General features: G+C 37.5%; 1 protein-coding gene across 4 annotated transcripts in view; it reads left to right on the forward strand.

Moving 5' to 3' along the window:
* YLPM1 (YLP motif containing 1) overlaps positions 1-26,128 on the forward strand; it is a 74,203-nt gene that overhangs the window by 41,358 nt on the left and 6,717 nt on the right. For 2 of the 4 annotated variants that reach the window (XM_015144132.3, XM_077941469.1), the window contains 13 exons: positions 5,541-5,958; positions 6,071-6,163; positions 6,386-6,581; positions 7,807-7,925; positions 8,798-8,952; positions 12,670-12,732; positions 13,032-13,151; positions 13,392-13,568; positions 13,655-13,738; positions 14,695-14,778; positions 17,513-17,593; positions 20,717-20,768; positions 25,687-25,817. In XM_015144132.3, the coding sequence (XP_014999618.1) occupies positions 5,541-5,958; positions 6,071-6,163; positions 6,386-6,581; positions 7,807-7,925; positions 8,798-8,952; positions 12,670-12,732; positions 13,032-13,151; positions 13,392-13,568; positions 13,655-13,738; positions 14,695-14,778; positions 17,513-17,593; positions 20,717-20,768; positions 25,687-25,817 (1,773 nt within the window). Of the gene's footprint in view, positions 1-5,540; positions 5,959-6,070; positions 6,164-6,385; positions 6,582-7,806; positions 7,926-8,797; positions 8,953-12,669; positions 12,733-13,031; positions 13,152-13,391; positions 13,569-13,654; positions 13,739-14,694; positions 14,779-17,512; positions 17,594-20,716; positions 20,769-23,831; positions 24,900-25,686; positions 25,818-26,128 lie in introns of those variants that run through there. The other 2 variants (XM_015144133.3, XR_013396459.1) reach the window with 2 other exon arrangements.

Consider the following 26,128-nt stretch of genomic DNA (forward strand, 5'->3'; position numbering starts at 1 on the left):
CCATTGCTTGCTACTCCACTCTCTGATGCTTCATTTTCCCTCCACATAGAGCTAGTTAACAATTTTGTGGCTATGCTAGATTCTTGTACTTCTTCATTCCTTTGCGTATGCATGTTGTTCTCTAAGCCTAGAGTCTTTTCTTTGCCTTCCCATCCCCTCCTGCAACTGACTAATGCTTGTTTATCTTTTAGAACTCAGCTCTAGTATCTTTTCTTCCACCTATGTAAGGCAGTTACCCTCATACATACCCTGTAACATCTTGTACTAGTCTCTATTGTCATCTTTATCATGTTGCATTTTGATTGTCTGTTTTCTTGTCTGTCTTTCCTTCTAAATTGAGTCCATAAGATAAGAACTATATCTTTCATCTTTGCATGTCTTAGTAAATAGTAGAAACGCCAGATTGTACATACACATTTCTGCTTTATTTGCTTAACAAATCATAATCATCTTTCCATATTGTTATATGCTGTATTATTTTTTGATTTATAATAATTTATTGAATTAATTCAATTTCTGTTTGAATTTGTTTCTAATCTTCCACTGTTCTCTTAATATTACCCTATTGGGTTCTTATTTTAGATAACTCCTTTTCTTTTTTTTTTTTTTTGAGATGGAGTCTCACTCTGTTGCCCAGGCTGGAGTGCAGTGGCATGATTTCAGCTCACTGAAACCTCCGCCTCCTGGGTTCAAGCGATTCTCCTGCCCTGGCTTCCAAGTAGCTGGGATTACTGGCGCCTGCCACCACGCCCGGCTAAATTTTTTGTAATTTTAGTAGAGACAGGGATTTACCAATTGGCCAGGCTGGTCTTGAACTCCTGACCTCAGGTAATCCACCTGCCTCGGCCTCCGAAAGTACTGGGATTATAGGCATGAGCCACTGCACCCAGCAGATAACTTCTTAGGAGTAAGTTTTATGTTTTTGTTTTGTCTCTTTTTTTTTTTTTTTTTTTTTTGCTCTGTTGCCTGGGATGCTAGAATACAGTGGTACAGTCATAGCTCACTGGAGCCTCAAACTCCTGGGCTCAAGTGACTCTCCCACCTCAGCTTCCTGAGTAACTGGGACTACAGGCACACACCACTACGCCTGGCTAATTAACAAAAAAAAATTTGTTAGTAGGGACAGTGTCTCGCATTGTTGCCCAGGCTGGTCTCAAACTCCTGGACTTAAGTGATCCTCACACCTTGGCCTCCCAAAGTGCTGGGATTACAGGTATGAGCCCCTGTACCCAGCCAACAGTGGTTTTAAAGTCCCAAAGTGGTATACTTCGGTCAAAGAATAAGCATACTTTTTTTTTTTTTAAACCGAGTGTAGTCTGTCACCCAGGCTGGAGTACAGTGGCGCAATCTCAGCTCACTGCAATATCTACCTCCTAGGTTCAAGTGATTCTCCTGCCTCAGCCTCTTGAGTAGCTGGGATTACAGGTGCCCGCCACCACACCTGGCTAAATTTTTTGTATTTTTAATAGAGGCAGGGTTTCACCATGTTGGCTAGGCGTGTTTCAAACTCCTGACCTCAGGTGATCCACCTGCCTCAGCCTCCCAAAGTGCTAGGATTACAGGCATGAGCCACCACACCTGGCCCAGAATAAGCATACTTTTTAAATGATTCCTGTCACATAGCCAAACAGCTGTCTATAATAGTTGTATAATGGCCATGCGCAGTGGGTCATACCTGCAATGCCAGCACTTTGGGAAGCTGAGGCAGGTGGATCACATGAGGTCTGGAGTTCGAGACCAGCCTGGCCAACATGGTGAAACCCTGTCTCTACTAAAAATACAAAAATTAGCCAGGCTTGGTGGCATGTGCCTATAATCCTAGTTACTCATGAGACTGAGGCAGGAGAATCACTTGAACCTGGGAGACTCTGTCTTAGGTGCATCACCTGAGGTCAGGAGTTCAAGATCAGCTTGACCAACATGGTGAAACCTTGTCTCTACTAAGAATACAAAAATTGGCCGGGCGCGGTGGCTCAAGCCTGTAATCCCAGCACTTTGGGAGGCCGAGACGGGTGGATCACGAGGTCAGGAGATCGAGACCATCCTGGCTAACACAGTGAAACCCCGTCTCTACTAAAAAATACAAAAAAACTAGCCGGGCGAGGTGGCGGGCGCCTGTAGTCCCAGCTACTCCGGAGGCTGAGACAGGAGAATGGCCTGAACCCGGGAGGCGGAGCTTGCAGCGAGCTGAGATCCGGCCACTGCACTCCAGCAAGGGGGACAGAGTGAGACTCCGTCTCAAAAAAAAAAAAAAAAAAAAAAAAAAAAGAATACAAAAATTAGCCAGGCATGGTGGTGTGCGCCTGTAATCCCAGCTACTAAGGAGACTGAGGCAGGAGAATTGCTTGAACCTGAGAGGCGGAGGTTGCAGATAGCGCCACTATACTCCAGCCTGGGCAACAAGAGTGAGACTCTGTCTCAAAAACCATATAAATAAATGAAAAAAAATAGTTGCATAACATCTATACTATAGCGTCGTAAGCATTAGCTACTTCATATTTTTGGTATATTTAATAATTTTAATACAGCATTTTTGATTACTAGTGAACATGAATATTTTCCCATATTTGTTAATTTTACTTTCCTCTTACAGAAATTCTGTTAGTGTCCTTCACCCATTTATCTGTTTGAGTCAGGTTTTTTTTTTAAATTAACTCATTATCCTTAATATAATATAAATATTAACCCTTTCTCATATCAACAATACTTTTAAAAAATGTATCTTTTACTCACTATATAGAATGGAGAAAGCACTTTAAAAAAATTTATAAGTATACTTCTATGAGATCTTAAGATATTTAAAACTTGTCTTGATAGATATGCCCAGACAGAATAGCTTCATCCTGTATTGGCATTTTCTTAAAGTTTACGATGCCATACTTTAATTAAAAGTTTACCTTTAGGTAATAGCCATTTGTATTTAACTGTAGCCAGTAGTTACCTCCAGTCAGTAATGTTCCTTCCATATTAGTCAACTCCATTTTATTATTCAGAAGGTTTATTTTTAAAGTACTGCCTATATATGGGCAAATATATAAATAATGTATATTGTGAGTTCTCCAGGGTCTAAAATAGCTGTCAATAAAGAGAAAACATCCTAGAATAACAGAGAAGTAAAAAACCAAACCAAAACAAAAAAACAAAAACCAAAACAAAACAAAAAAACAAACCAGCCAGACACAGTGAACTAAGAAATGGGAAATAAGTGTTTGAATCACGCTTACGAAGATTAAAATAGAGACTAGGCATGGTGGCTCACACCTGTAATCCCAGCACTTTGGGAGGCTGAGGCAAGATTACTTGAGGTCTGGAGTTCAAGACCAGCCTGGGCAACATAGCAAGACCCAATCTTTACCAAAGAAAGAATAAAAATAAAATGTATGTGGCAACTGGGTTTCAGTATTGAGTGGTTAGGACCTATCTGCTAAGAAGTCCCGCCATCTCTGTCATAGACATTTCTGATGGCACCTGGTGATGCTTTGGGAAAACAAATGTAAGCAGGGCACACAACAGTGGCACTCCTTAGATTACTAGATGTTCATTTAGTTTATTTTGTTGTTTCATAGAACTCATGTTCTCTGTTCATCTCAGCTTTACCACAGACTACTATTATCAACCAGATAACTGAAAGGAACAGAAGTATGGAGGCTATCTAGGATTTCTCTCACTGAAAATTTACTGTTTTTGTGGAGGAGATAGGTCTCTACAGTAGGAAGATAGTTCTTATTTATTTATTCATTTCTCTCCTTCCTGCACACTGAGAGTAGGAAGATAGTTCTTAACCAAGGGGTATAAATCAGAATAATTCATGGAGGGTTTTTTTTTTTTTTTTTTTTTTTGAGACGGAATCACGCTCTGTCACCCAGGCTGGAGTGCAGTGGCCGGATCTCAGCTCAATGCAAGCTCCGCCTCCCGGGTTTACGCCATGCTTCTGCCTCAGCCTCCCGAGTAGCTAGGACTACAGGCGCCCACCACCTCGCCTGGCTAGTTTTTTGTATTTTTTAGTAGAGACGGGGTTTCACTGTGTTAGCCAGGATGGTCTTGATCTCCTGACCTCGTGATCTGCCCGTCTCGGCCTCCCAAAGTGCTGGGATTACAGGCTTGAGCCACCGCGCCCAGCCTATTTTTTTAAATTTTAAATTACTGGTGGGACACCACCTACAGAAGTTCTGTAGTTTTGGTATTGACCTGGGACATTTGAATCTTATGTGGCTACCACCCTAATTTGAAGTATGGAAAGTTTAAAACATTTTCATTACCCCTGTAAGATCACTGCACCAGTTTATAGTTAGTTAATCCTCATTCCTACCCTAGTCCCAGCACTTTCTGTCTATATAGATTTGCCTTTCTGGGCATTTCATATAAATGAATTATATAATATGTAGTCTTTCGTGTCTATCTTCTTTTCAAAGTTTATCCATGTTGTAACATGACTCAGTACTGCATTTCTTTTTACTGCTTTTTAAATTTCTTTTTATTTGTAACCTGTTGCATGAATATACCACATTTTGTTTAACCATTCACCAGTTGATGGACATCAGGGTTGTTGAATAGTATGGCTATGAATATTTGTGTGCAAGTCTTTGGATGGACATATGTTTTTATTTTTCTTGGATAGATACCTAGAAATGAAATTGCTGAGCCATGTGATAAATTTATGTTTGGCCGGGCGCGGTGGCTCATGCCTGTAATCCCAGCATTTTGGGAGGCTGAAGTGGGTGGATTGCCTGAGGTCAGGAGTTTGAGACCAGCCTGGCCAACATAGTGAAACCCCGTCTCTACTAAAAATACAAAAAATTAGCTGGGCTGGTAGCAGGTGCCTACAGGCCCTCTCAGTTACTCAGGAGGCTGAGGCAGGAGAATCGCTTGAACCTGGGAGGCAGAGGTTGCAGTGAGCCAAGATTGCGCCATTGCACTCCAGCCTGGGCAACAAGAGCGAAATTCCATCTCAAAAAAAAAAAAAAAAGTTTGGCTTCTTGAGAGAAATTGGCAAACCATTTTCTATAGTGGCGCCATTTATTCCCACTAGCAATCTAAAAGGGTTTTTCTTTCCTATATCCTTGCCATCATTTGCTTTTGTCTCTCTTATTAATTATAGCCATTCCAGTGCGTATGAAAATGGTATCTCATTGGGATTTTAATTTGCGTTTCCCTAGTGACTAATGATGTTGAGCATCTTTTCATGTGCTCATTGGGCATTTGTATATTTTCTTTGGAGAAATATCTATTCACATCTTTGGGCCATAGTTTTTTTTTTTTTTTTTTTTTTATGATTTGTCTTACTGAGTTTAAGTGTTTTGTATATTCTGAATTCAAGTTCTTTATCAAATATAAGATTTGCCTATGTTTTCTCCCTTTCTGTGGCTTGTCCTAATTTTTTTTTTTTTTTTTTTTGATGGTATGTTCTGAAGCACAAAACTTTGAATGAGTCCAAGGTGTTAACTTTTTTCTTATAAATTGAGAACCAGATTTTAATTTCCACTAATCTGTAAAAACATAGTGGTATGCTTGTTTGCTAAGCTGTTTATTCTATTCTCTAGCCTCCAGGGTCCTATAGACCTCCCCCTCCTATGGGCAAACCACCAGGTTCAATTGTAAGACCCTCTGCTCCACCAGCAAGATCATCTGTTCCTGTGACCAGGCCGCCTGTCCCAATACCACCACCTCCACCTCCTCCGCCTCTACCTCCTCCTCCTCCAGTGATAAAGCCACAAACATCAGCTGTAGAACAGGAACGATGGGATGAAGATTCTTTCTATGGGCTCTGGGATACAAATGACGAACAAGGACTGAATTCAGAATTTAAGTCAGAAACTGCAGCAATTCCATCTGCTCCAGTATTACCACCCCCACCTGTTCACTCTTCCATTCCCCCTCCTGGCCCAGTGCCTATGGGTATGCCACCAATGTCCAAGCCACCACCAGTGCAACAGACTGTTGATTATGGCCATGGCCGAGGTGAGTAGTGATAGTGAACTTGTATTTGGGATTCTACAGGAATTGTTAGCTTCAGCTTTAGCTTTCTCAAGCTTCACTCTTACAGTGCTTTATCTCTGATTTTGTTTACCAGATATATCCACTAATAAAGTTGAACAGATACCTTATGGAGAAAGAATAACTCTGCGCCCAGATCCACTACCTGAAAGATCAACTTTTGAGACAGGTAGGATTCCTGGAGAGGTCAGTATTTTTAAACATTTTAAGGCCTAATTACCACATTATTTTCCTTTTGATGAGATTATCTGAGCCTTCATTTAATATAGCTAAAAGATTCTTAAGTTGAATTGAGGGCAAAAATTTATACCAGCTCTGAAGTTAGATTTATACTTTTCTGCTTTTATTTCATAAGAGGGATATAGTTATGTTGTATTAATTGTTTTTATAGAGCATGCAGGCCAACGTGATCGTTATGATAGAGAAAGAGATCGTGAGCCTTATTTTGATCGTCAAAGTAATGTCATAACAGATCATCGAGATTTTAAAAGGGATCGTGAGACACATAGAGATCGAGACCGGGATCGTGGTGTTATTGACTATGACCGGGATCGATTTGACAGGGAACGCCGACCCCGAGATGATAGGTATGCTATAAAACAATCTTTGCTAGATGTGCAAATTACTATATACTTAACAGTAAAAGTTTAAGAAAAATTTAATAAGTAACATATTTTTCTCATGCATGTGTATATGTAATTTGGAGGGGGAAGAACAATTCTGGACCAGTTTTCAGGAAAGTAGGTCCTTGACTTGGTAGCTTGAATTCCAGAGAACTAAATGGGAGATGGAGATAGCCAGAAAGGAATGGAAATGGTATTGTCAATAAAGGTGCAGTCATACTCAGTGGGCAAGCAGTTTATTTTTGCAGTTCATGAGCTTTTTATTTATTATTGTTATTATTATTATTATACCTAAGGGCATTCTGGCAGCCAGCCAAGGAGAAGGGAAAGGGGGACAAGCCCATGAACTATTTATTCATTTATTTATTTATTTATTTATTACTATTTTGTATGGAGACGGGGTCTCTCTCAGTCTGTCACCCAGGCTGGAATGCAGTGGCGCAGTCTCAGCTCACTGTAGCCTCCACCTCCTGGGCTCAAGTGATCTTCCCACCTCAGTCTCCTGAGTACCTGGGGCCGCAGGCATGTGCCACCATGCCTGGCTGATTTTTTTTTTTTTTTTTTTTTTTTTGTATTTTTGGTGAAGATGTGGTTTCACCATGTTGCCCAGGCTGGTCGCAAACTCCTGAGCTCAAGTGATCCACCTGCCTTGGCCTTCCAAAGTGCTGGGATTATAGGCGTGAGCCATCATGTCCAGCTTTCCCATGAACTTTTTAGATATATGTATATACAGTAAATCTAAATGAAAAAGCGAAGTCAAAATGTAAATATTGGCCGGGTGCAGTGGCTCACGCATGTAATCCTAGCACTTTGGGAGGCCAAGGCAAGTGGATCTTTTGAGCTCAGGAGTTCGAGACCAGCCTGGCCAACATGGCAAAACCCCATCTCTACAAAAAATAACAAAAGTTGGCCGGGTGTGGTTGTGTGTGCCCATAGTCCCAGCTACTCAGGAGGCTGAGATTGGAGGATTGCTTGAACACTGGAAATCAAGGCTGCAGTGAGCCGAGATCATGCCACTACATTTCAGCCTGGTTGACAAAGTAACACCCCCATCTCAAAAAAAAGTAAACGTTGACTGTGTGAAGTACCTGCCTATAGAGAAAATTGGGCAGATAATGCTGTTGCATTATAAAGCAGAGACCTCCAAATATGTTTTATTTGCTGAAGCACTTCCTATTACACCTTCTAGAGCTCAGTCGTATCGAGACAAAAAAGACCATTCCTCTTCCAGAAGAGGGGGTTTTGATAGACCATCCTATGACCGGAAGTCTGACCGACCAGTCTATGAAGGACCATCCATGTTTGGAGGTAGAGTGATGCCTTATTAACTACAAGGATGTTGAGAATGTAAAGTATGGGAGATGCTATGGATTTAAGCTTTTAGAGTAAAATGTATTCACAGATTTCTTAGAGCTAGTGGCATTGTCATAAAAAATAGCAATGTAATTAATGAAATAAAACATGTTTATTTTTAAAACAAAGTAGAAACAAAATTACTAATAATCTCACTACCTACAATACTATAGCTCTTATAATTTTGTAGATCTCCTCTCATTCTTTACAGACATATTTTTGAAGTTGTAATCGAAGTATAATAATACAATTTATCATGATTGTTCTGATTGATATTGCACCATACACATTTTTGATATGTAAACCTATTTTATTAATGGCCCTGTGACATTCCATTGAGTGGATAAAATATAAGACCAAGACCCTTATTGTTAGGTATTTAGGTTGCTTTTAGTTTTTCACTGCTATGATTTATACTTAAACTAGAAACTCATACCTATTTATAGGAACACGCTCTCCTAAGATGGTATAACTCTTATTCTTAAAACTATAAAGCAGAAGTTACAGAACTTAGGACTGTCCAGCAAAGCATTTATTATTCTTCCATGTCCTGTTGCTTAACTTTCCTACATTTAACACCAAAACAAGGATGAATTCAGTGTTTTGCAGAACATTCTATTTGCCTGAAATCATACTTAAATCTTCTCATTTTCTTGACTTCAGTAGATTTTACATTACCTTAAATTTTCTCTAATTAAAGTTAAAAGTGGCCCCAAAATCACTGGACTTGGTTTGAATTATATTACCTTAGGAGATGTGTGGGGAGAGTTGAATTTCAAAATAATTACTATACAAATAGTAATTTTGTTCAACTGCTGGAATCCTAGGAGAACGTAGGACTTATCCTGAGGAGCGAATGGCTCTGCCAGCTCCTTCACTGAGCCACCAGCCACCTCCAGCTCCACGGGTCGAGAAGAAGCCTGAATCAAAGAATGTGGATGATATTTTGAAACCACCGGGCCGGGAGAGCAGACCTGAGAGAGTGAGTCCTATGAAGTTGATTCATCTTCATGCAAACCAGAAGATAAGAGATCTTGTTAATATCCTGAAAAGAATTTCTTTACTTTTCTGCAACGTAGTAATAATATCAGGTTCAAGGCATTTTACTATCTCTAAATCACCATATAATCTCATAAATGGCCTACACTATAGAATCTTCAAGAATTTATCACTAAAGTATTTGACAAAAAACATGTTGAATTTTAAAACATATTCATGAGACCTCAATTAATTGCACGTTGAAGAGAGGAAAAGTGGATTTGGTTTTATGGTATGTGGAATAGAAAGGGAGAATTAGGAGACTTGATTAGCTTAGGCTTAATTTCCTAGTGACCTCCAAATGTGTGCATTCTTTTAAATTTGTCCTGTATTACAGAGTAGTTAGACTGACTCCCATTTGAATTAACTGGTACTGGAGATTTCAGCCAGATATTCCCATTCTATATATACAGAATTAATAGATTCCTGTTTTAAAGTCTTTTTGCCTGCTATTAATATATAGCTACTTGACCTTTCCTGTGGTTGCTCTTTGCGTGATAAATCTTTTACCATTTCCTTACTTTCATTCTGTTTGTGTCTTTTAATGTAAAGTGTGTCTCCTGTAGTATGCCTATGGTTGGATCTTTTTTTTTTTTTTTTCCATTCAGGTTCCCTTTATTTCTGACATTTCTTCACCATCCCTGCAAGGGTAACTCCCTAATCACTCTCAAAATTCAGATTCCTATTTCTGACTCTAGGACACAACGGATCATGTTTTTTAATACAGTCTGACAATCTCTGCCTTTTGATTGGATTGTTTAATACATTCACATTTATTTATTTATTTTTTAATTATGGATTCAGGATACATGTGCAGGTTCATTACATGGGTATTTTGTGTAATGCTGGAGTTTGGGGTTCTTTTTTTTTTTTTTTTTTTTTTTTGAGACGGAGTCTTGCTCTGTTGCCCAGGCTGGAGTGCAGTGGCCAGATCTCAGCTCACTGCAAGCTCTGCCTCCCGGGTTCACGCCATTCTCCTGCCTCACCCTCCCAAGTAGCTGGGACTACAGGCGCCCGGCACCTCGCCTGGCTAGTTTTTTGTATTTTTTAGTAGAGACGGGGTTTCACCATGTTAGCCAGGATGGTCTTGATTTCCTGACCTCATGATCTGCCCATCTCGGCCTCCCAAAGTGCTGGGATTACAGGCTTGAGCCACCGCGCCTGGCGTGGAGTTTGGGTTTCTAAAGAGCCTGTCACCCAAATAGTGAACATAGTACCTTGTCATAAAGTTATTATTGATGGCTTAATTTCATTTTGGGATTGTTTATTGCAAATATATGGAAATATGGTTTATTCTTGTTTATTCATCTTGTATCCTGCAATACCACTGAATTCATTTATTACTTTTAATAGATTTTTAGTGGATTCTTAAGGTTTCTACATATAAGATCATGGCATCTGCAAATATACTTTTACTTCTTTCTTTCTCAATTGAATGCCTTTTATTTATTGCCTAATTGCCCTGGCTAGAACCTCCAGTGCAGTGTTGAATAGACATGGCAAGAGTAGACATTCTTGTCCTGTTTCTGATCTTAGAGAGAAAACATACAATCTTTCACCATTACTGTGGAATTTTTTTGTAGATGCACTTTATTAGGTTGAGAAAGTTCCCTTCTATTCCTAGTTTGTGGAATGTTTTTATCATAAGAGGATGTTGGATTTGTTGAATGCTTTTTTTGTGTCAGTTGAGATGATCATGTGATTTTGGTTTTTAGTCTGTTGATATGATGTGTTACATTAATTGATTTCATATGTTAACTTGCATTCCTGGGATAAATCCCACTTGGTCATGGTGTGTAATAATTTTTATACGTTGCTGGATTCAGCTTGCTAATACGTTGTTGAGGATTTTTGTATCCATATTCATAGGAGATATTGTAGTTTTCTTGTCTGTATGTGGTTTGGTGTAATGCTGGCCTCATAAAGTAAGTTAGAAATTATTCCTTCATATTCTGTGTTTTTGAAGACTTTGTGAAGAGTTGGTATTTAAATGTTTGGTGAATTCAGTGATGAAGTCATCCAGGCTTGTGCTTTTGTTTGTGTGTAGTTTTTTAAAATTACTGTCTTAGATTCTTCACTTGTTATAGGTCTATTCAGATTGTTTATTTGTTCTTGAGTAAATTTTAGTAGTCTGCGTCTTTCCAGGAATTTGTCTGTTTCACCTAAATTACTTAATTTGTTGGCATACAATTGTTCATAGTATTCCTTTGTAATCTTTTTTTATTTCTATAAGGTTGGTAGTAATGTCCCCTCTTTCATTTCTTTTTTACTTGAGGCGGAGTCTCACTGTTGCCCAGGCTGGGGTTGCACTCCTGGGCTCAAGTGACCCTCCTACCTCAGCCTCCTGAGGAACTGGGATTATAGGCACACGCCGCTGAGCCCAGCTTTCATTTCTGATTCTGGTAATTTGAATCTTCTTTTTTTTCTATTCAGTTTAGGTAAGAGTTCAAAAATTTTGTTGGTCTTAGCCAGGCGTGGTGGCTCACGCCTGTCATTCCAGTACTTTGGAAGGCTGAGGTGGGTGGATCACTTGAGACCAGGAGTTCAAGACCAGCCTGCACAACATGGTGAAACCCCATAAAGACACAAAAATTAGCTGGGTGTGGTGGCAGGCACCTGTAATCCCAGCTGCTTGGGAGGCTGAGGCATTAGAATCGCTCAAACCTAGGAGGCAGAGGTTGCAAAGAGCCAAGATTGTGCCACTGCACTCCAGCCTTAGTGACAGAGCAAGACTCCATCTCAAAAAAAAAAAAAAAAAAAGACCGACTTTTATTTGGAGTGCAGTGGCGCAATCTCGGCTCACTGCAAGCTCCACCTCCTGGGTTCATGCCATTCTCCTGCCTCAGCTTCCTGAGTAGCTGGGACTACAGGCGTCCGCCACCACACCTGGCTAATTTTTTGTATTTTTAGTAGAGACAGGTTTCACCACATTAGCCAGGATAGTCTCCATCTCCTGAGCTCGTGATCCGCCCGCCTCGTCCTTCCAAAGTGTTGGGATTACAGGCGTGAGCCACCGCGTCTTCCCAAAGTTGGTCTTTTTAAAGAACCACTGCCACTGTTTGGTTGTATTGATTTTTTCTTTTGTTTTTCTGTTTTCTATTTTATTAACTTCTGCTTTAATCTTTATTATTTCTTTCCTCTGTTTCTTTAGTTTGCTCTTCTTTTTCAAGTGTCTTAAAGTGGATGGTTAAGTTATTGATTTGAGACCTATCTTTCTTACTATAGGCATTTATAGCTATCAATTTCCTTTTAAGCACTGCTTTAGCTGTATCCTGTAAGCTTTGGTATGTTGTGTTGTTTTCATTCATCTCAGAGTATTTTCTGGTTCCTTCTGGTTTTTGGCTCCTCCTGGTTTCTGGCTTCTCTTAATTTCTGGTTCTTCTTCATTTCTTCTTTGATTCATTGATTATTTAGGAGTATGTTGTTTAATTTTCACATATTTGTGAGTTTCTCTAACATTTTCTTACTATTAATTTCCAATTTCATTCCACTGTGGTCCAAAAACATACTTTGTATTATTTCTATCCTTTCAAATTTATTAAGATTTGTTTCATGGCCTATTGTATAGTCTATCCTGGAAAATAGTAGGTCATTGTTAACTATTGTCTCATTGCAGAAACTTTTCTCTGAGTGATTTTGTTTTTCGTCTATTCTGTTTCAGATTGTTGTTATAATGAGAGGATTACCTGGCAGTGGAAAGACACATGTTGCAAAACTTATTCGAGTGAGTATGGGGAAGCTGAAAAATCAGCTGCTTGTGTTAGTAGTCACTTGCCTTCTTATTAATAACAGGCAACATAATACCAGTAGAATTGTCTTCCCTTTGGTCCATTAGAGTTGGCCCATGTGGTAGATGTTGTCCCATATATATTTTTATCTACTCAGAGAAACATTTTGCCTCAGCTTGATTTGAAACCACCAGAAGATTGTATGTTATTTGGCCACAAGAGGGAACTTTGGTGTGATAATTAACTAATTTATTCCATAAATTCGTTTTAACCTTCATGACTATATGATTCTTAGGATAAAGAGGTAGAATTTGGAGGACCTGCACCCAGAGTTCTAAGCCTGGATGATTACTTTATCACTGAAGTGGAAAAAGAAGAAAAAGATCCAGATTCTGGAAAGAAAGTGAAAAAGAAGGTATGGTATTCATGTCAGATCTCATTCTGATTCATTAATAGTGTTTAAAGGAAAATGTGTTTGGGGAGAAATGTGGCTTTTTTAAGGGCAAGGACCTCTCTCTTTTCTGAACACAGTACTTTAGTACTTGGATGTGAAGGAAAGACTACAAAGTAATCTCTATCCAAATGCTAACTGAGGAAAAGGTTTAGGATGATTCTTTGCTTTTGCTAATTCCATATCTCTTTCGGGGGACCTTAGGTAATGGAATATGAATATGAAGCTGAGATGGAGGAGACTTACCGCACCAGCATGTTCAAAACTTTCAAAAAGACTCTGGATGATGGCTTTTTTCCCTTTATCATCCTGGATGCCATCAATGACAGAGTTAGGCACTTTGACCAGTTTTGGAGTGCAGCAAAAACCAAGGGATTTGAGGTAGAAACTTAAAGAACTTTAAAGTACTTTGTGCTGTCATGTAAATGTTATATATCTTTGTCTAATTATTACTCATTCTTGCTTAGGTATATTTGGCTGAAATGAGTGCAGATAACCAGACTTGTGGCAAGAGAAATATTCATGGAAGAAAGCTTAAAGAAATAAATAAGGTGATTTTAAGAAACAGAACAATAGAGTACCATCATGCACAACATAATGATGTTTTGGTTAAGGAAGGACTGCATATATGGTGGTCCCATAAGATTATAATAATGTATTTTTATTGTACCTTTCCTGTGTTTAGATATGTTTAAATACACAAATACTTCATTGTGTTGCAGTTGCCTACAGTATTCAGTACATTAACATGCTGTACAAGTTTGTAACCTAGATGTGCAGTAGGCTTTATTATCTAGGTTTGTGTAAGTATACTCTGTGATGTTCACACAATGACAAAATTGCCTAATGACCCATTCCTCATAATGTATGCCCATTGCTAAGTGATGTGTGACTGTACTCTAAACCTCATATTATCTGTACCAGCACTCTTGTCTGGAAGCTCTTGTTTATCTCCTTTTTTTCATAATAACTTTCCGATCTGCTTTAGTAAATGTTTCTCTTCCTTTGTTTGTTTTCCTAGCTCTTCTTGAAATTAGCCTGTTATGGCCTGGCGCAGTGGCTCAGGCCTGTAATCCCAGCACTTTGGGAGGCTGAGGTGGGCGGATCGCTTGAGCCTGGGAGTTTGAGACCAACCTGGGCAACATGGCGAAACCCTGTCTCTACAGAAAAATACAAAAATTAGCTGGGCATGGTGTCATGTGCCTGTGGTCCCAACTACTGGGGAGGCTGAAGTGGGAAGATCACTTGAGCCCACCATGTCAAGGCTGCAGTGAGCCATGTTGGCGCCACTGCACTCCAGCCTGGGTGACAGACCGAGATTCTGTCTCAAAAAAAAAAAGAAATTAGCCCGTTAGACTTTACAATATTAAATTAATATTTAACAATTAAATATTTAATTAATATTTAACAGTATTTTTAAATATTGTTAAATGTTGTTTATCTTGGATGCTTGATTGGTGTTTGAGTAGTTTCCAGAGATAACTTGACCATCTGAATTTTTCAATAGATGGCTGATCACTGGGAAACTGCACCTCGTCACATGATGCGTCTAGATATTCGTTCTTTGCTGCAAGATGCTGCTATTGAAGAGGTGAGTATCCTTTGGTTCAAACGCAATGCAAAATGACATTACATTTTCACTTTTTTACTTTGAAAAACTTAAAATCTACAGAAAAGTTACATAAATAGTATTAATACAAGAACACCTACTGGTATGCCTTTCGTTGAGATCACAGTTAATATTTTGCCACATTTTTCTCTGTATGCATATATTCTTATTAACATTCTTGTTAATGATGTCACTATTTTTGTGGAACCATTTGAGAGTTAAGTTGCAGATCTCGTAAACCTTCACCTTTAAATACATCAGTAGATATCTTGTAAGAACAAGGACATTCTCTTTTGATTTGATAACAGTTATCAAATGCAGGAAATTTAGTATCGATAAAATACTATATTAGGTAATATAAATTTCCTGAATTAAATTTCTTGAATTATCTCACATATAGTTTATATTCACATTTCACCAGTTGTCCCTATAACATGGTTTATAGAAATTTAAAAAAATCCAAGATTCAATCCTTTAATATAAAATATAGTTTCTCAGCCTTGTCATCGTCATGAAAGATAAAGAATTTATGAAGAGTATAGGCTTGTTTTGTAGAATGCCCCTTAATTTGAGTTTGTCTGTTTGTTTCCACATGCTTAGGTTCAGGTTAAACATTAGCAGGAATGCTACATAAGTGATACTGTGCCCTCTCAGTGTTTTACATCAGGAGTCATATGGTGTTAATTTATCTCATTGTTAGTGATTTAAGCACTGATTACTTGGTTAAGGTGTATCCATCAAATTTTTCTACCTTTTTCTCTTTGTGATAAGTAAACTGTAGGGAGATACTCTTAACATCTTTTCCCCAACAAATTTTCATTCATTGGTAATTCTTGCCTGAATCAATTATTAATTTGATGGAAGGAGAAATTTTCTATTTTTACCAGTTATAGGTTTCTGTCTTGTTTGACCTCTTAATACTCAATATTGTCATTATGCTTTTTTTTTTTGAGGTGGAGTCTCACTCTGTCGCCCAGACGGTAGTGCAGTGGCATAATCTTGGCTCACTGCAACCTCCGCCTCTGGGTTCAGGCGATTCTCCTGCCTCAGCATCCTGAGTAGCTGAAACTACAGGCATGCGCCACCATGCCTGGCTAATTTTTGTATTTTTAGTAGAGACAGGGTTTCACCATGTTGGCCAGGCTGGTCTTGAACTCCTGGCCTCAAGTAATCTCCCCACCTCAGCCTCCCAAAGTGCTGGGATTACAGACATGAGCCACCATGCCCAGCCATCATTGTTCTTTTATGTGTTTTTAATTCCTGTGCCATTCCTCAACCTATTTCTGCCACTAACATTGTCTGGCAACCCTCTCACTAATGATTTCCGTGACAGTGAACAGTTCTTATTTCCCCTATTGATTAATTTTGCAGCCAAATGTAATATAGCTGACCATGCCCACCTTCTTAAAAAACATATTTTTCTCTTGGCTTTTGTGAATTCACATTCTTCTGGTTTTCCTTTTATTTTTTTGGCTATCTCTTTTCAGTCTCTTTCACTGGCTTCTCTTGCTACTCAGTCTTTAAAAGGGCCCCCTTAGGGCTCCATCCTAGGCTCTGTTTTTATTTTGTACCCTCTGTATAGATCATCTGAATCTTTCTAGTAGCTTAGATTGTCACTTATGTGCCATTAATGTTATAAAGTCTAGACTGAATTATATGACTATCTTAACAGTAATGTTTCTGAATGGAGGGAGTATAGGTGATTTTTATAATATTCTTTTTACTGTTATTTTCCAAATTCTCTACAAAAAATATATGTTATCTTAGTATACCTCAAACTCAACCTATCCAAAATGTAGTTTGTACAAGCCTGTTTTTCATTTAGTAGTCTCTGTTTTAGTGATTAGAACCCTAACCACTTGATTGCTGAAACCAGTACTCTGGGAGTTATCCCTGACTCTTTTATCATTGTTGAGACAGAGTCTGACTCTTACCCTGGCTGGAGTGCAGTGGCATGATCATAGCTCATTGCTACCTCAACTCCTGGGTTCAAATGATACTCTCACCTCAACCTCCTGAGTAGCTGAGAGTACAGGCGCATGCCACCATGCCCAGCTAATTTTTTATTTTATTTTTTTAGAGATGGGTTCTCACTATGTTGCCCAGGCTGGTCTTGAACTCCTAGACTCAAGCGATCCTCCTGCCCCAGCTTCCCAAAGTGCTGGGATTATAGGCGTGAGCCACCGTGCCCAGGCCTGACTCTTTACTCTGCCCTTATACCAGTGTTCAAACCTGTCATGTAGTCAAGAAAGTTTAGTCAGTTTTACCTTTTAATGACCTCTCTAACTCATCTGCTTATTTGCATTGCTACCACTCTGGGCCAAGCCAATATCATCCCACTTTTCAGTATACTTTTTCTTATATTTTGAAATTTGAATCATGGACATGTTTTTATCTGATTGGAAAAATGCTTGTTAAAGATTTTTAAAAGAAAATTCTAGTAATCCATAAGCATTCAAAATAGGTAGCCATCTACTTAGCACTTATACTTTACAGGGAATTATACAGATGGATATTCAAGGAAAATTAAAGGCAATAATATCCTGTCTTTTATCAGTTCTGTTTCAAAATTTAGGGTGTTAAAAATTACTTGGTATGTAACAGTGAGCCTGTCTTGCTCTAGGCTACTGTGTTCATTCCAGATCTCAATGAAGGAGTCAACATTTTGCTAAATGTTAACTCAGTCTTTTTTTTTTTTTTTAAATGGTTGGTACAGGTAGAGATGGAAGATTTTGATGCAAATATCGAAGAACAGAAAGAAGAAAAGAAAGATGCAGAGGAAGAGGAAAGCGAACTGGTAGGAGACAGACCAACCACTTTGAACAGTGTCTCTTTATTAAAATTCTTAAAGAAGGTTTAAATTCAGATCTGTGGTCAGACAACTACTGTTGATACACACTTTAGCGGTATAAGTTTCCATAATCATCTTCAAGGAGACTTTTGGATACTCTTTCTTTTTCCCCAGACCAAAAGAACCCTCTACTGTGGTGTTAAAAGAAAGTTTTAACAGAGTGCTAAGAAACTTACTCTTGTACTCATCTATTTGTGGGTGGTTTTAGGGGAGTATACCTTTTAAGAAAATAATTACATATGAAAGGGCATTCTTACATTCCAGCAGATATGTGGCACAGCCTACCCAACATAGGCATAATTGTCTCTTCTTTGCTACAAGATCTCCAAATTTAGTTTCTGTCAACTGAGGCAGAAGAACTTACTGAATGGGGAGGCAGAGGGTTGCCACTGGCTGCTAGATTTGTTCTTCCGCATTTTATCCTAAGTGACAGGGAAAAATTAAATGACTGTGTAGGCAATGGATTTTGCTTAGGCTGATTAGAGGCTTACATAGTGTGAGTTTAAAGTTTCTGTGTACCTAATGTAAAATGCTTTTGATCACACCTCTGTAGAGACGTTTGCCTTTCCCTGTCATTCAAGAATATGCGACCTATAGAATTACGTTGACTTTTCAGTGTTTGCTGAAGTACAGAGATTAGCAATGCCTTGGAATAGTGTTGCATTTTAAATCCAGAATATTACTCGGTTTATTTAATACTTGAGCCCTTGCTAAAGTTGCTCCTCATATTCCTTTGAAAATGTACAAAATGAGAACTCTGATTCCTACCCCCTAGAGTATACAGAATCTCCAGGGAGTGGTCCCATCGAACCCGTGTGTGATATAGAGGACTCTTGATAAAAACTGTGTTTATATAAAGATGGTGTCAACCTCTACATTCCAAGATTTCAAATGTGGATTAAAAAATAAGTTTTAAAGTTAATGGCATTTGAGTCTCAGTATGTGTTTTTTTAAAATCTATTTTTCTTAAGTTGTATTTTGGCATACATAATTTAAAATTTAGGCAGGATATTCACTACAAGGTCCACGCTCTTCTGGAATATGGCTAATGACTTCTTTAGCCATTTGCAGCGTGTGTACTAGAAACTGACTACGTGAGAAGTCTATAATGTTTTAGCTTTCTGAAGCTCCGTCTTTCTATTGTGGAGATTTCAGTTCAAGATATGGTTCGTAACATCTGACTTGCTTAGGTGTAGGTCAAAACTTGGGAACTTTTAACTGAATGTACTATTACTTTTTTAAAGTGAAACACACTGTAATACTATATTTTTATGTCAGAGTCATGGCAAGGAAGCCTTAGAATTCTACCCTGCTGGATTATCTGCTTTATTTCCAAGTGGCCTACAATTTCAAGCAATGGGAGGATAATATAGTTTAAAGGAAGACCAGGATGATTCCAGCAGTGGGGAATGAATACACTTGTTTGCCTAACTTGATTATAAAACTTCTCTTAACCCGTTCAAAGATGCAGAATTGAAATCTTTTACTATTGGAGTCTATTCCGAGAGTGAAAGATTCTTGGAGAATATATTAACCAAGGGTTAAGAGCAAGTTTCACACCAACCACTCAGTCTATTTTAATGGAATTATCAGTAAACCTTGCATTTTCCACTCTGCACTTATTAATATAATGGGTGAAATCCAAAGTTTTGTTGGTAAAGATAATCCTTTGTAGGGGATCATTGGTATGATAGTTTGCCGCCTTTAGTGCTTCAGTGAACCTAAATAGATAAAATTTATAAATATATTATTCCAGTGATGCTTAGTTTTCAGATGATTTTTAAGATGTAACTTGTCTTCAGTACTTTTAGCACTATCACTTCAGCATAGCTTTGTCTTGGTTTGTTCTAAAAAATGTATTTGGAAAATATATAATTTATAATCCAAAATACTACCTAGTAAGTTGAAGTTGAATTATTAGTTCTGGCTGATAGACTAGAAATGTATGAAACCATAGGATTATGTTCTAGTAAACTCTTACACAGAAGCTATTATCATGAAATCTTCAAAATGCTTTGTGACTTACTTTACTTGTATGTCAGTTTGTTTCACGAACTTGAACATTACCAACAGTAGAGAGATAAATTGATTCATAAAAGAAGATGCTGACACCATTGATGAATCTGTCCTATTTACTAGATTCCAATATTAACATTTCTGTATGTTAGGTCCAATGGAAAACAGTCTAAATGAAGGTAAAGGGGAATCATGATCAATCACATGGTAAAAGCATATACTTGCTAGGTGAATAAACAGAAATGATTACTGCATAGCTCAATAGGCACATTAGGAAATTTGAAAATCTTTTGGGAGTGAGTTCGAAATAAGCCACCCAGTTATTTTATGAAATATAAGATGTAAGTTGCCAGTGGAGATTTCTGGTTTTGCATATAATAGGATAACATAATTTTTTAAAACATCAGAAATAATAATCTAGTTTTCAACTAATAAAAATGTTCTGAATTTGATTCAGTAAAATTAGCCTTTGTATGCTCTAACTGGTAAATGAATTGAGTCATTTTAAAATGAAGTTGAACTTCCTAATTGGGTAATTGGGTTAAGTGCTACCAATTCTTTTCCTTTCTTTTGAGTACTTGAAATTACTGAAATATAAAGTAACTATCTTGAAGAACACTTTTTGGACCTTATGGCTACTATCAGTTGATAATAGCAGTTATATTTAGAAGATAACCTAGCTAGTATTACAAATTATCTGATACTCTGAATAATATTAATATTAGCACAGTAACTACCTGTACATTCTTATCGTATTTGCTATACAGCTGTTGTTCAGACTACAATTGTGAGTCCTGAACTGTAGCTGCCTCAGAGCGCCTTCATGATACTATTCTGAAGTGACTACTCCGAAATGTGGACAGTGCAGTTTGGTGAATTTGGTCATTTAGTTTCTTCAAAGATAGTGAGATTGTGTTTCCCTTAAGGATGTATTTACAGCTAGTCAGTGGAAACTGAATCCATTCCCAGTTTTAATGCTTTTCCAGTTCAAACGTGATATGCATGTATGTGTCTCTTTCTAACCCTTCGAGCTTCTCTCTGTGTACGATTTAGGGTTACATTCCGAAAAGCAAATGGGAGATGGACACATCTGAGGCAAAGCTAGGTGGGTATTTCCTTTTTCCTGTTTTTATATGTGATACCTGATGGTAATGGTCATAGATCTTTTCTGCTATAAGAGGAACAAATTTCCTAAAACTTCTACTTGAACAGAGATTTCTGGCCTACCTTATATCCTCCAATCTATTTTGTTAGCTTTTATATCTTGTGACAAAGTCATAAGTATTTTAAAAGAACTGCTTTCAATACTCTTTAAAGTTTTTAGAGTCAACAGAAATATTTGATAATTTAGCAACAAAATATTGTCACTTATAAAATCTATTCTTTTATATTAATCAGAAATGTTGGTGCTGATGAGATTTCTTTTTTAAAGAATATTTAAGTGCAGTCCAAAGTTAAACTTGATTATGAATACTTTAGATAATAAAAATAATATAAAGTTTAAAATTAATTAAAAGGCATTTATTCTCCTTGTATAATAAATGAGAGTTTCTGAGTAGAGAGAAGCAGATATGTAATTCAGGTTTTTGAGGAGCCTACTTTATAAAATTCAGTTTAAATTTTTCTTCAAATTGTTAATGCCAAATTCCAAGGTTAAACCAGTTTAAATGATTGTCTAAATCAGAATTTGAAGTTGCTTAATGTGAAGTTATCTGTCAAACAAAAAAGTCATACATACCCAATGGATTCCCTCTAGTATTTGTTGGTGAAAACTGCAAAATAGTTTTTCAGTTTTACTTCGTTTAAAGAGAACCATTTAACATGTTGATTAAGATGTATGAATAAAAATCTAAAACAATGTACTAAGGACTTTTTGAGATCAGCCTTACTGATATATGACGTATGACTGTCAGTTTATGTTTCTTTTCCTGGTATTATACTCCAAAACTAAAGGAACCATCTAAGTATCTTAAATTGATACAGGAAGTTTGAGTCATTTAGCTGCTTCATTGCTTGGGACATGTGTTTCTGACATCAAAGGAGTGCATTTTACATGCAATTACATAAGCTATGCCTTTAATTTGCCCCAACTATTTGTGTTAGTAGTTGGTATTGACCAGGTCCTGTGTTAAAAGACAGTTCCGCGAACTGTATTATTACATTACTGGTATAGGTGCTTTGTTGTCAAGTCTAAAAGATTTTTTTTAGTTTCTGTTGTGTGAAAATTTTATGTGGTTTTTGACATATTCTTCTAGTCGTCTTCCCTCTGTGGGAAATCTTAATAATAACTAATTGTCATCTTCCAGAGACCCTTAAAGCACTTATGTGTTTAAATGCAATTAAATATGTAGGAAAATAAAAATTACAAAATACTTTAAAAATAATAATAATGCTTTAGTTCTGCTTATTTCGACGTTAGATTAACTCTCTGTGAAGTTCTGTACATTACAATGACCCATAATATGCTAAGGTCTTTTCTCTCTTCTGGTTCTCTAAATATTGATTATCTTTTGGGGCAAAGAGAGATCATAAATAAAGGTAGTTAAGGGGGATGTAAAAGTGATAAATATTAGCTTAACGTGTAATCTTTAGAGGCCTCATGTAATACATGATCTGGGGTAATGCTGTTTTAAACTCAAACCAGTCCATCTTTTACTTTTCTGTTTTTAAAAGGAAAAGGGAATTTAGTTGTGATGATTATTCAAGAATATATATTAATATTGGTATTTCTTGGAATTTCTGGAAAAAATTCTGGCCCGTCTACCATTTGCTTCTCAGAAAATACATTTTATACAAATTTTCAGTTTTAAAGACAGAATAGTAGATAATGAATTCCAGAAATGGATTTTTTTAAATAAACCATTTCAATGAAAGGCACTGAAGATCTGGTAATAAATCTAGGAAATAAATTTTAACATATTTGCAGTTGGGTTTTTATTTATTTTTTAACAAGAGTGACAGTAATGTTATATATAAGGACTTGTATCTTGCACCACTGTATTGAGAGCTAATCCTACCACAGAGGAAGGCAAAGAGTGTGCATTCTTGAAAGTGCTTACTACTTTGAGGTTGGTCCATTGACCCAACTGAGAAGATTCTTCTCTAAAACATGAGGATCTTGTGTCGGATCTTGTAGCCTATTTATGTTGCCTTCCTTATCATAACAAATTTAATATAATTTGATTACCAAGTACAATTTATTTTTCTGAGTACTTTACCAACATTCCCCAATTACTCTTGGAAAATGATTATACTGGGTGGAAATATATTATGTTTTAGCGGTGTCACGTGTTGAGTGAAAACAGTTGAATCTGAAACAGAGGAATTTTGATTCACAAATGAGTCTGCCAGTGAGAACATACTTACCTATAGTCTTTCAAGCAGCTGGTTAGATCTTATTGCAGATTCTTGATCTATGCTCATTAAGTATAGTACACAGTTCAGCCTCTGCCTGAATGTTAAATTGAAAGTGATGTGATTTTAGAACAGTTCACAACAGGCCTGAACTACCTCTGGCATGGAGTTGTTGAAGGCTGCCTGTGGCCCACCTTCAGTCCCACCAGACTGGTTCTTCCCTGCTGGGACACAGGCATCCTAATGCAAGGGCAGGTTGTTACTTGCCACATCAGGTGCTGGGATTCAGCATTGAAGCTACTTAAACTCCAGTGACATGATTTTAGTTTCTCATACTGTGAAGCTAGAATATTTGAGACTGTTATCATCCTAATTTAGGTTTCTTCATATAAAGTACTTTTGCTTTTCTCATCTCAGTGTCATTTGTCTCTACTCATGAGTTGTATATTGGTTTTCTACGTGTCAGACAGATTCATCTCTTCAGAGTTGGAATATAATTATTATTTGTATAGGTGCGTAATCTTGTGTTTACTTTGAACAGATTTTCAGAAATACCATTTACATTTAGAAAATACATAGCTGTATCTAAGGAATTTTTCTGTTGTGCTATAATACATACTGTTTCAAATATGTGGTAAAATTCTGTGACCTGCCAAGTTGGATTTAAAACTTCATCTTCATCTTAAAACTTCATCTTTTGAAATCTCTGAAAATCATTAGTGTGCATGGATTGAACACCAGTCTTTCTGTAATTAACAACCCCAGATTTCTCTCCCCTCACCTTATGCCATCCATCTGTGTGTTTGGTTTCCAGTATGCCATGTGGAAGAGGTGTGAGCCTTTCTTCAGCCCAAGAAGGAAACTTTAAACATATTTGCACAATAAAATTTCAAATTAAACATTTCAACAAGGGTGCTCAGACTAGAAATACATGCTCTTCTGAAATTCCATGTTGCAACTGTAACTCCTGTCATATATACCCAGTGTATGAGGAAAAGTTCTTGCAGTTTTCACACTGCCCTTCTGTATTGCTGCCTGGCTGTGCTCTGTTGTTGGAAATGAAATATGAAATTTTTACTTTGAAGTATGTTAATGTCAAAGTTGATCGTATTAAGTTTGGAAATCCTTTGAGGTTTATTTAATAAGTGTGTTGGAGCTTCTTTCTCTTCTGGTAATACTGTACACTGTTGAACTGAGAACAGTTTTATTGTTTGTGGGACTTTGTTGGTTTTCTAATACCATAACCTGTGTCCCTGTGCAGTCAGGGGGTCACTTCTTTAAGATCATGTATAATATGGCCCGTCATATACATGTAGATAGAGCCATTTGGTATAGCACGTGATTCCAGAGATTAGACGACTGGATCTCTTGAATCCATACATGTTAAAATTTTGCCAAAATGAGATGATTAAAATTTTTGTGAGTTTTATAAACTGTTGCAGTTTGCCTTACTGATTTTTCAATGATAATCACTTTTATGGGAAAGGGGCTTAGGAACAAAAAACTTTGCCACGAATGCAAAATCTTACTGGTTTTTAAAGCTTGTAACAGTTGTGTGTAAAACTTTTATATTTGAAACATAAACTTACCCTTGCTGCCACTGCTTTCACTGCACTTTTCATACCAAGTTCTCTCCAACATGGTGTCTAAAAGATTTTTATTATATACACTCTTTATGGAATTCAATGAAGTGTGGTTATGCTGTGTTTCTGAAGTTTTTAGGCTTTTCTTCATTGGCCTGCCTAGTACTAGTGTGTTTATATAACTTCAGATGATTCAGAAGTTTAGTGCTTCATTGTAGCAAAAAATGTATATAACTCATAATATCCTACATGTAGCGTTCAAAATCAATTATTAATAACCAATAAAAGACTCAACACATTTTCATTGCGTGTTCTTCTTTAAGACACCTAAACTCATATCTCATAATTTCTGAATCTGCAATCCCTATTCATTAATTGATTATAGTTTTTGAGTTGTTGGAAAGCCTAGCCCTCTCAGATTCAGGGTTCAGAAAGAATTATCAGGTCTGGTAAAATTATCTGACTAGCCCTTAGCCTCAGAATGGTCAGCTTCATAGTATGAGCAAAGAAAGTGGTGATCTCATATAGTCAGCTTATTCATGAACATTAATTCATGGTGAATGCACTCACAGCAATTAAAAAAAAAAAAAAAAACTGTTCATCTAAAACCTTAAACGTTAGCTTGGCTCATTAAGTTCTTGGTACTACCTGCTTTTCATATGACACAGTATCAGACATGATTGCAGATGAAATGGGTGGTGTTAATATTGTGTTAAAGAAAAAAAGAATGGAAGACACTGTCTGGAAAAGCCCAACTTTGCATTTGCCATCAGAACATGAGAGCTATGGTGGGTGGGAGGACAAGGAGACCAGGACTCAAGTGCCTTTTCTTGCCTTGCCCATATTTGCTCTTAAACCAACATCATAAACATAATGGCTACCAGAGTGAATACCAAACATTGGAAATTCTGGCACAGAACTTGATATTATCTCAGCCAAGAAGATAGTTTGGATCTGCAAGTGATGCTGCACTCAAAATTGTGGATATGCCCTCTGAAAGTGTTCCAGCCTTCTTTTCCCCTGTGTGTGTGTCGTGTGCAAACTCACACTCTTCCTTAATGCTACGGCTCTGTGTTTGTCCCTCAGACAAGTTGGATGGCTTGAGGACTGGTACTAAAAGGAAACGTGACTGGGAGGCCATTGCCAGCAGAATGGAGGATTATCTTCAGCTCCCCGATGATTATGATACTCGTGCTTCTGAGCCTGGGAAGAAGAGGGTAAGAGACTTTGTCAATAACTGCCAACAAATGAAGGGCCCATTTAGGCATCTGGTTTTAGGAAGTTACAGGCAGATAATCACATGAATGCTATTTTTAAAATGATTTAGTTTACGCTATGTCATGTTACACTTCCCAAAAAGGAGTCATACCTTATAAATTATCTCATCGGCCGGGCGCGGTGGCTCAAGCCTGTAATCCCAGCACTTTGGGAGGCCGAGACGGGCGGATCACGAGGTCAGGAGATCGAGACCATCCTGGGTAACACAGTGAAACCCCGTCTCTACTAAAAATACAAAAACTTAGCCGGG

This window comes from Macaca mulatta, chromosome 7, assembly GCF_049350105.2.
Source record: "Macaca mulatta isolate MMU2019108-1 chromosome 7, T2T-MMU8v2.0, whole genome shotgun sequence".
Taxonomy (NCBI): Eukaryota; Metazoa; Chordata; class Mammalia; order Primates; family Cercopithecidae; genus Macaca; species Macaca mulatta.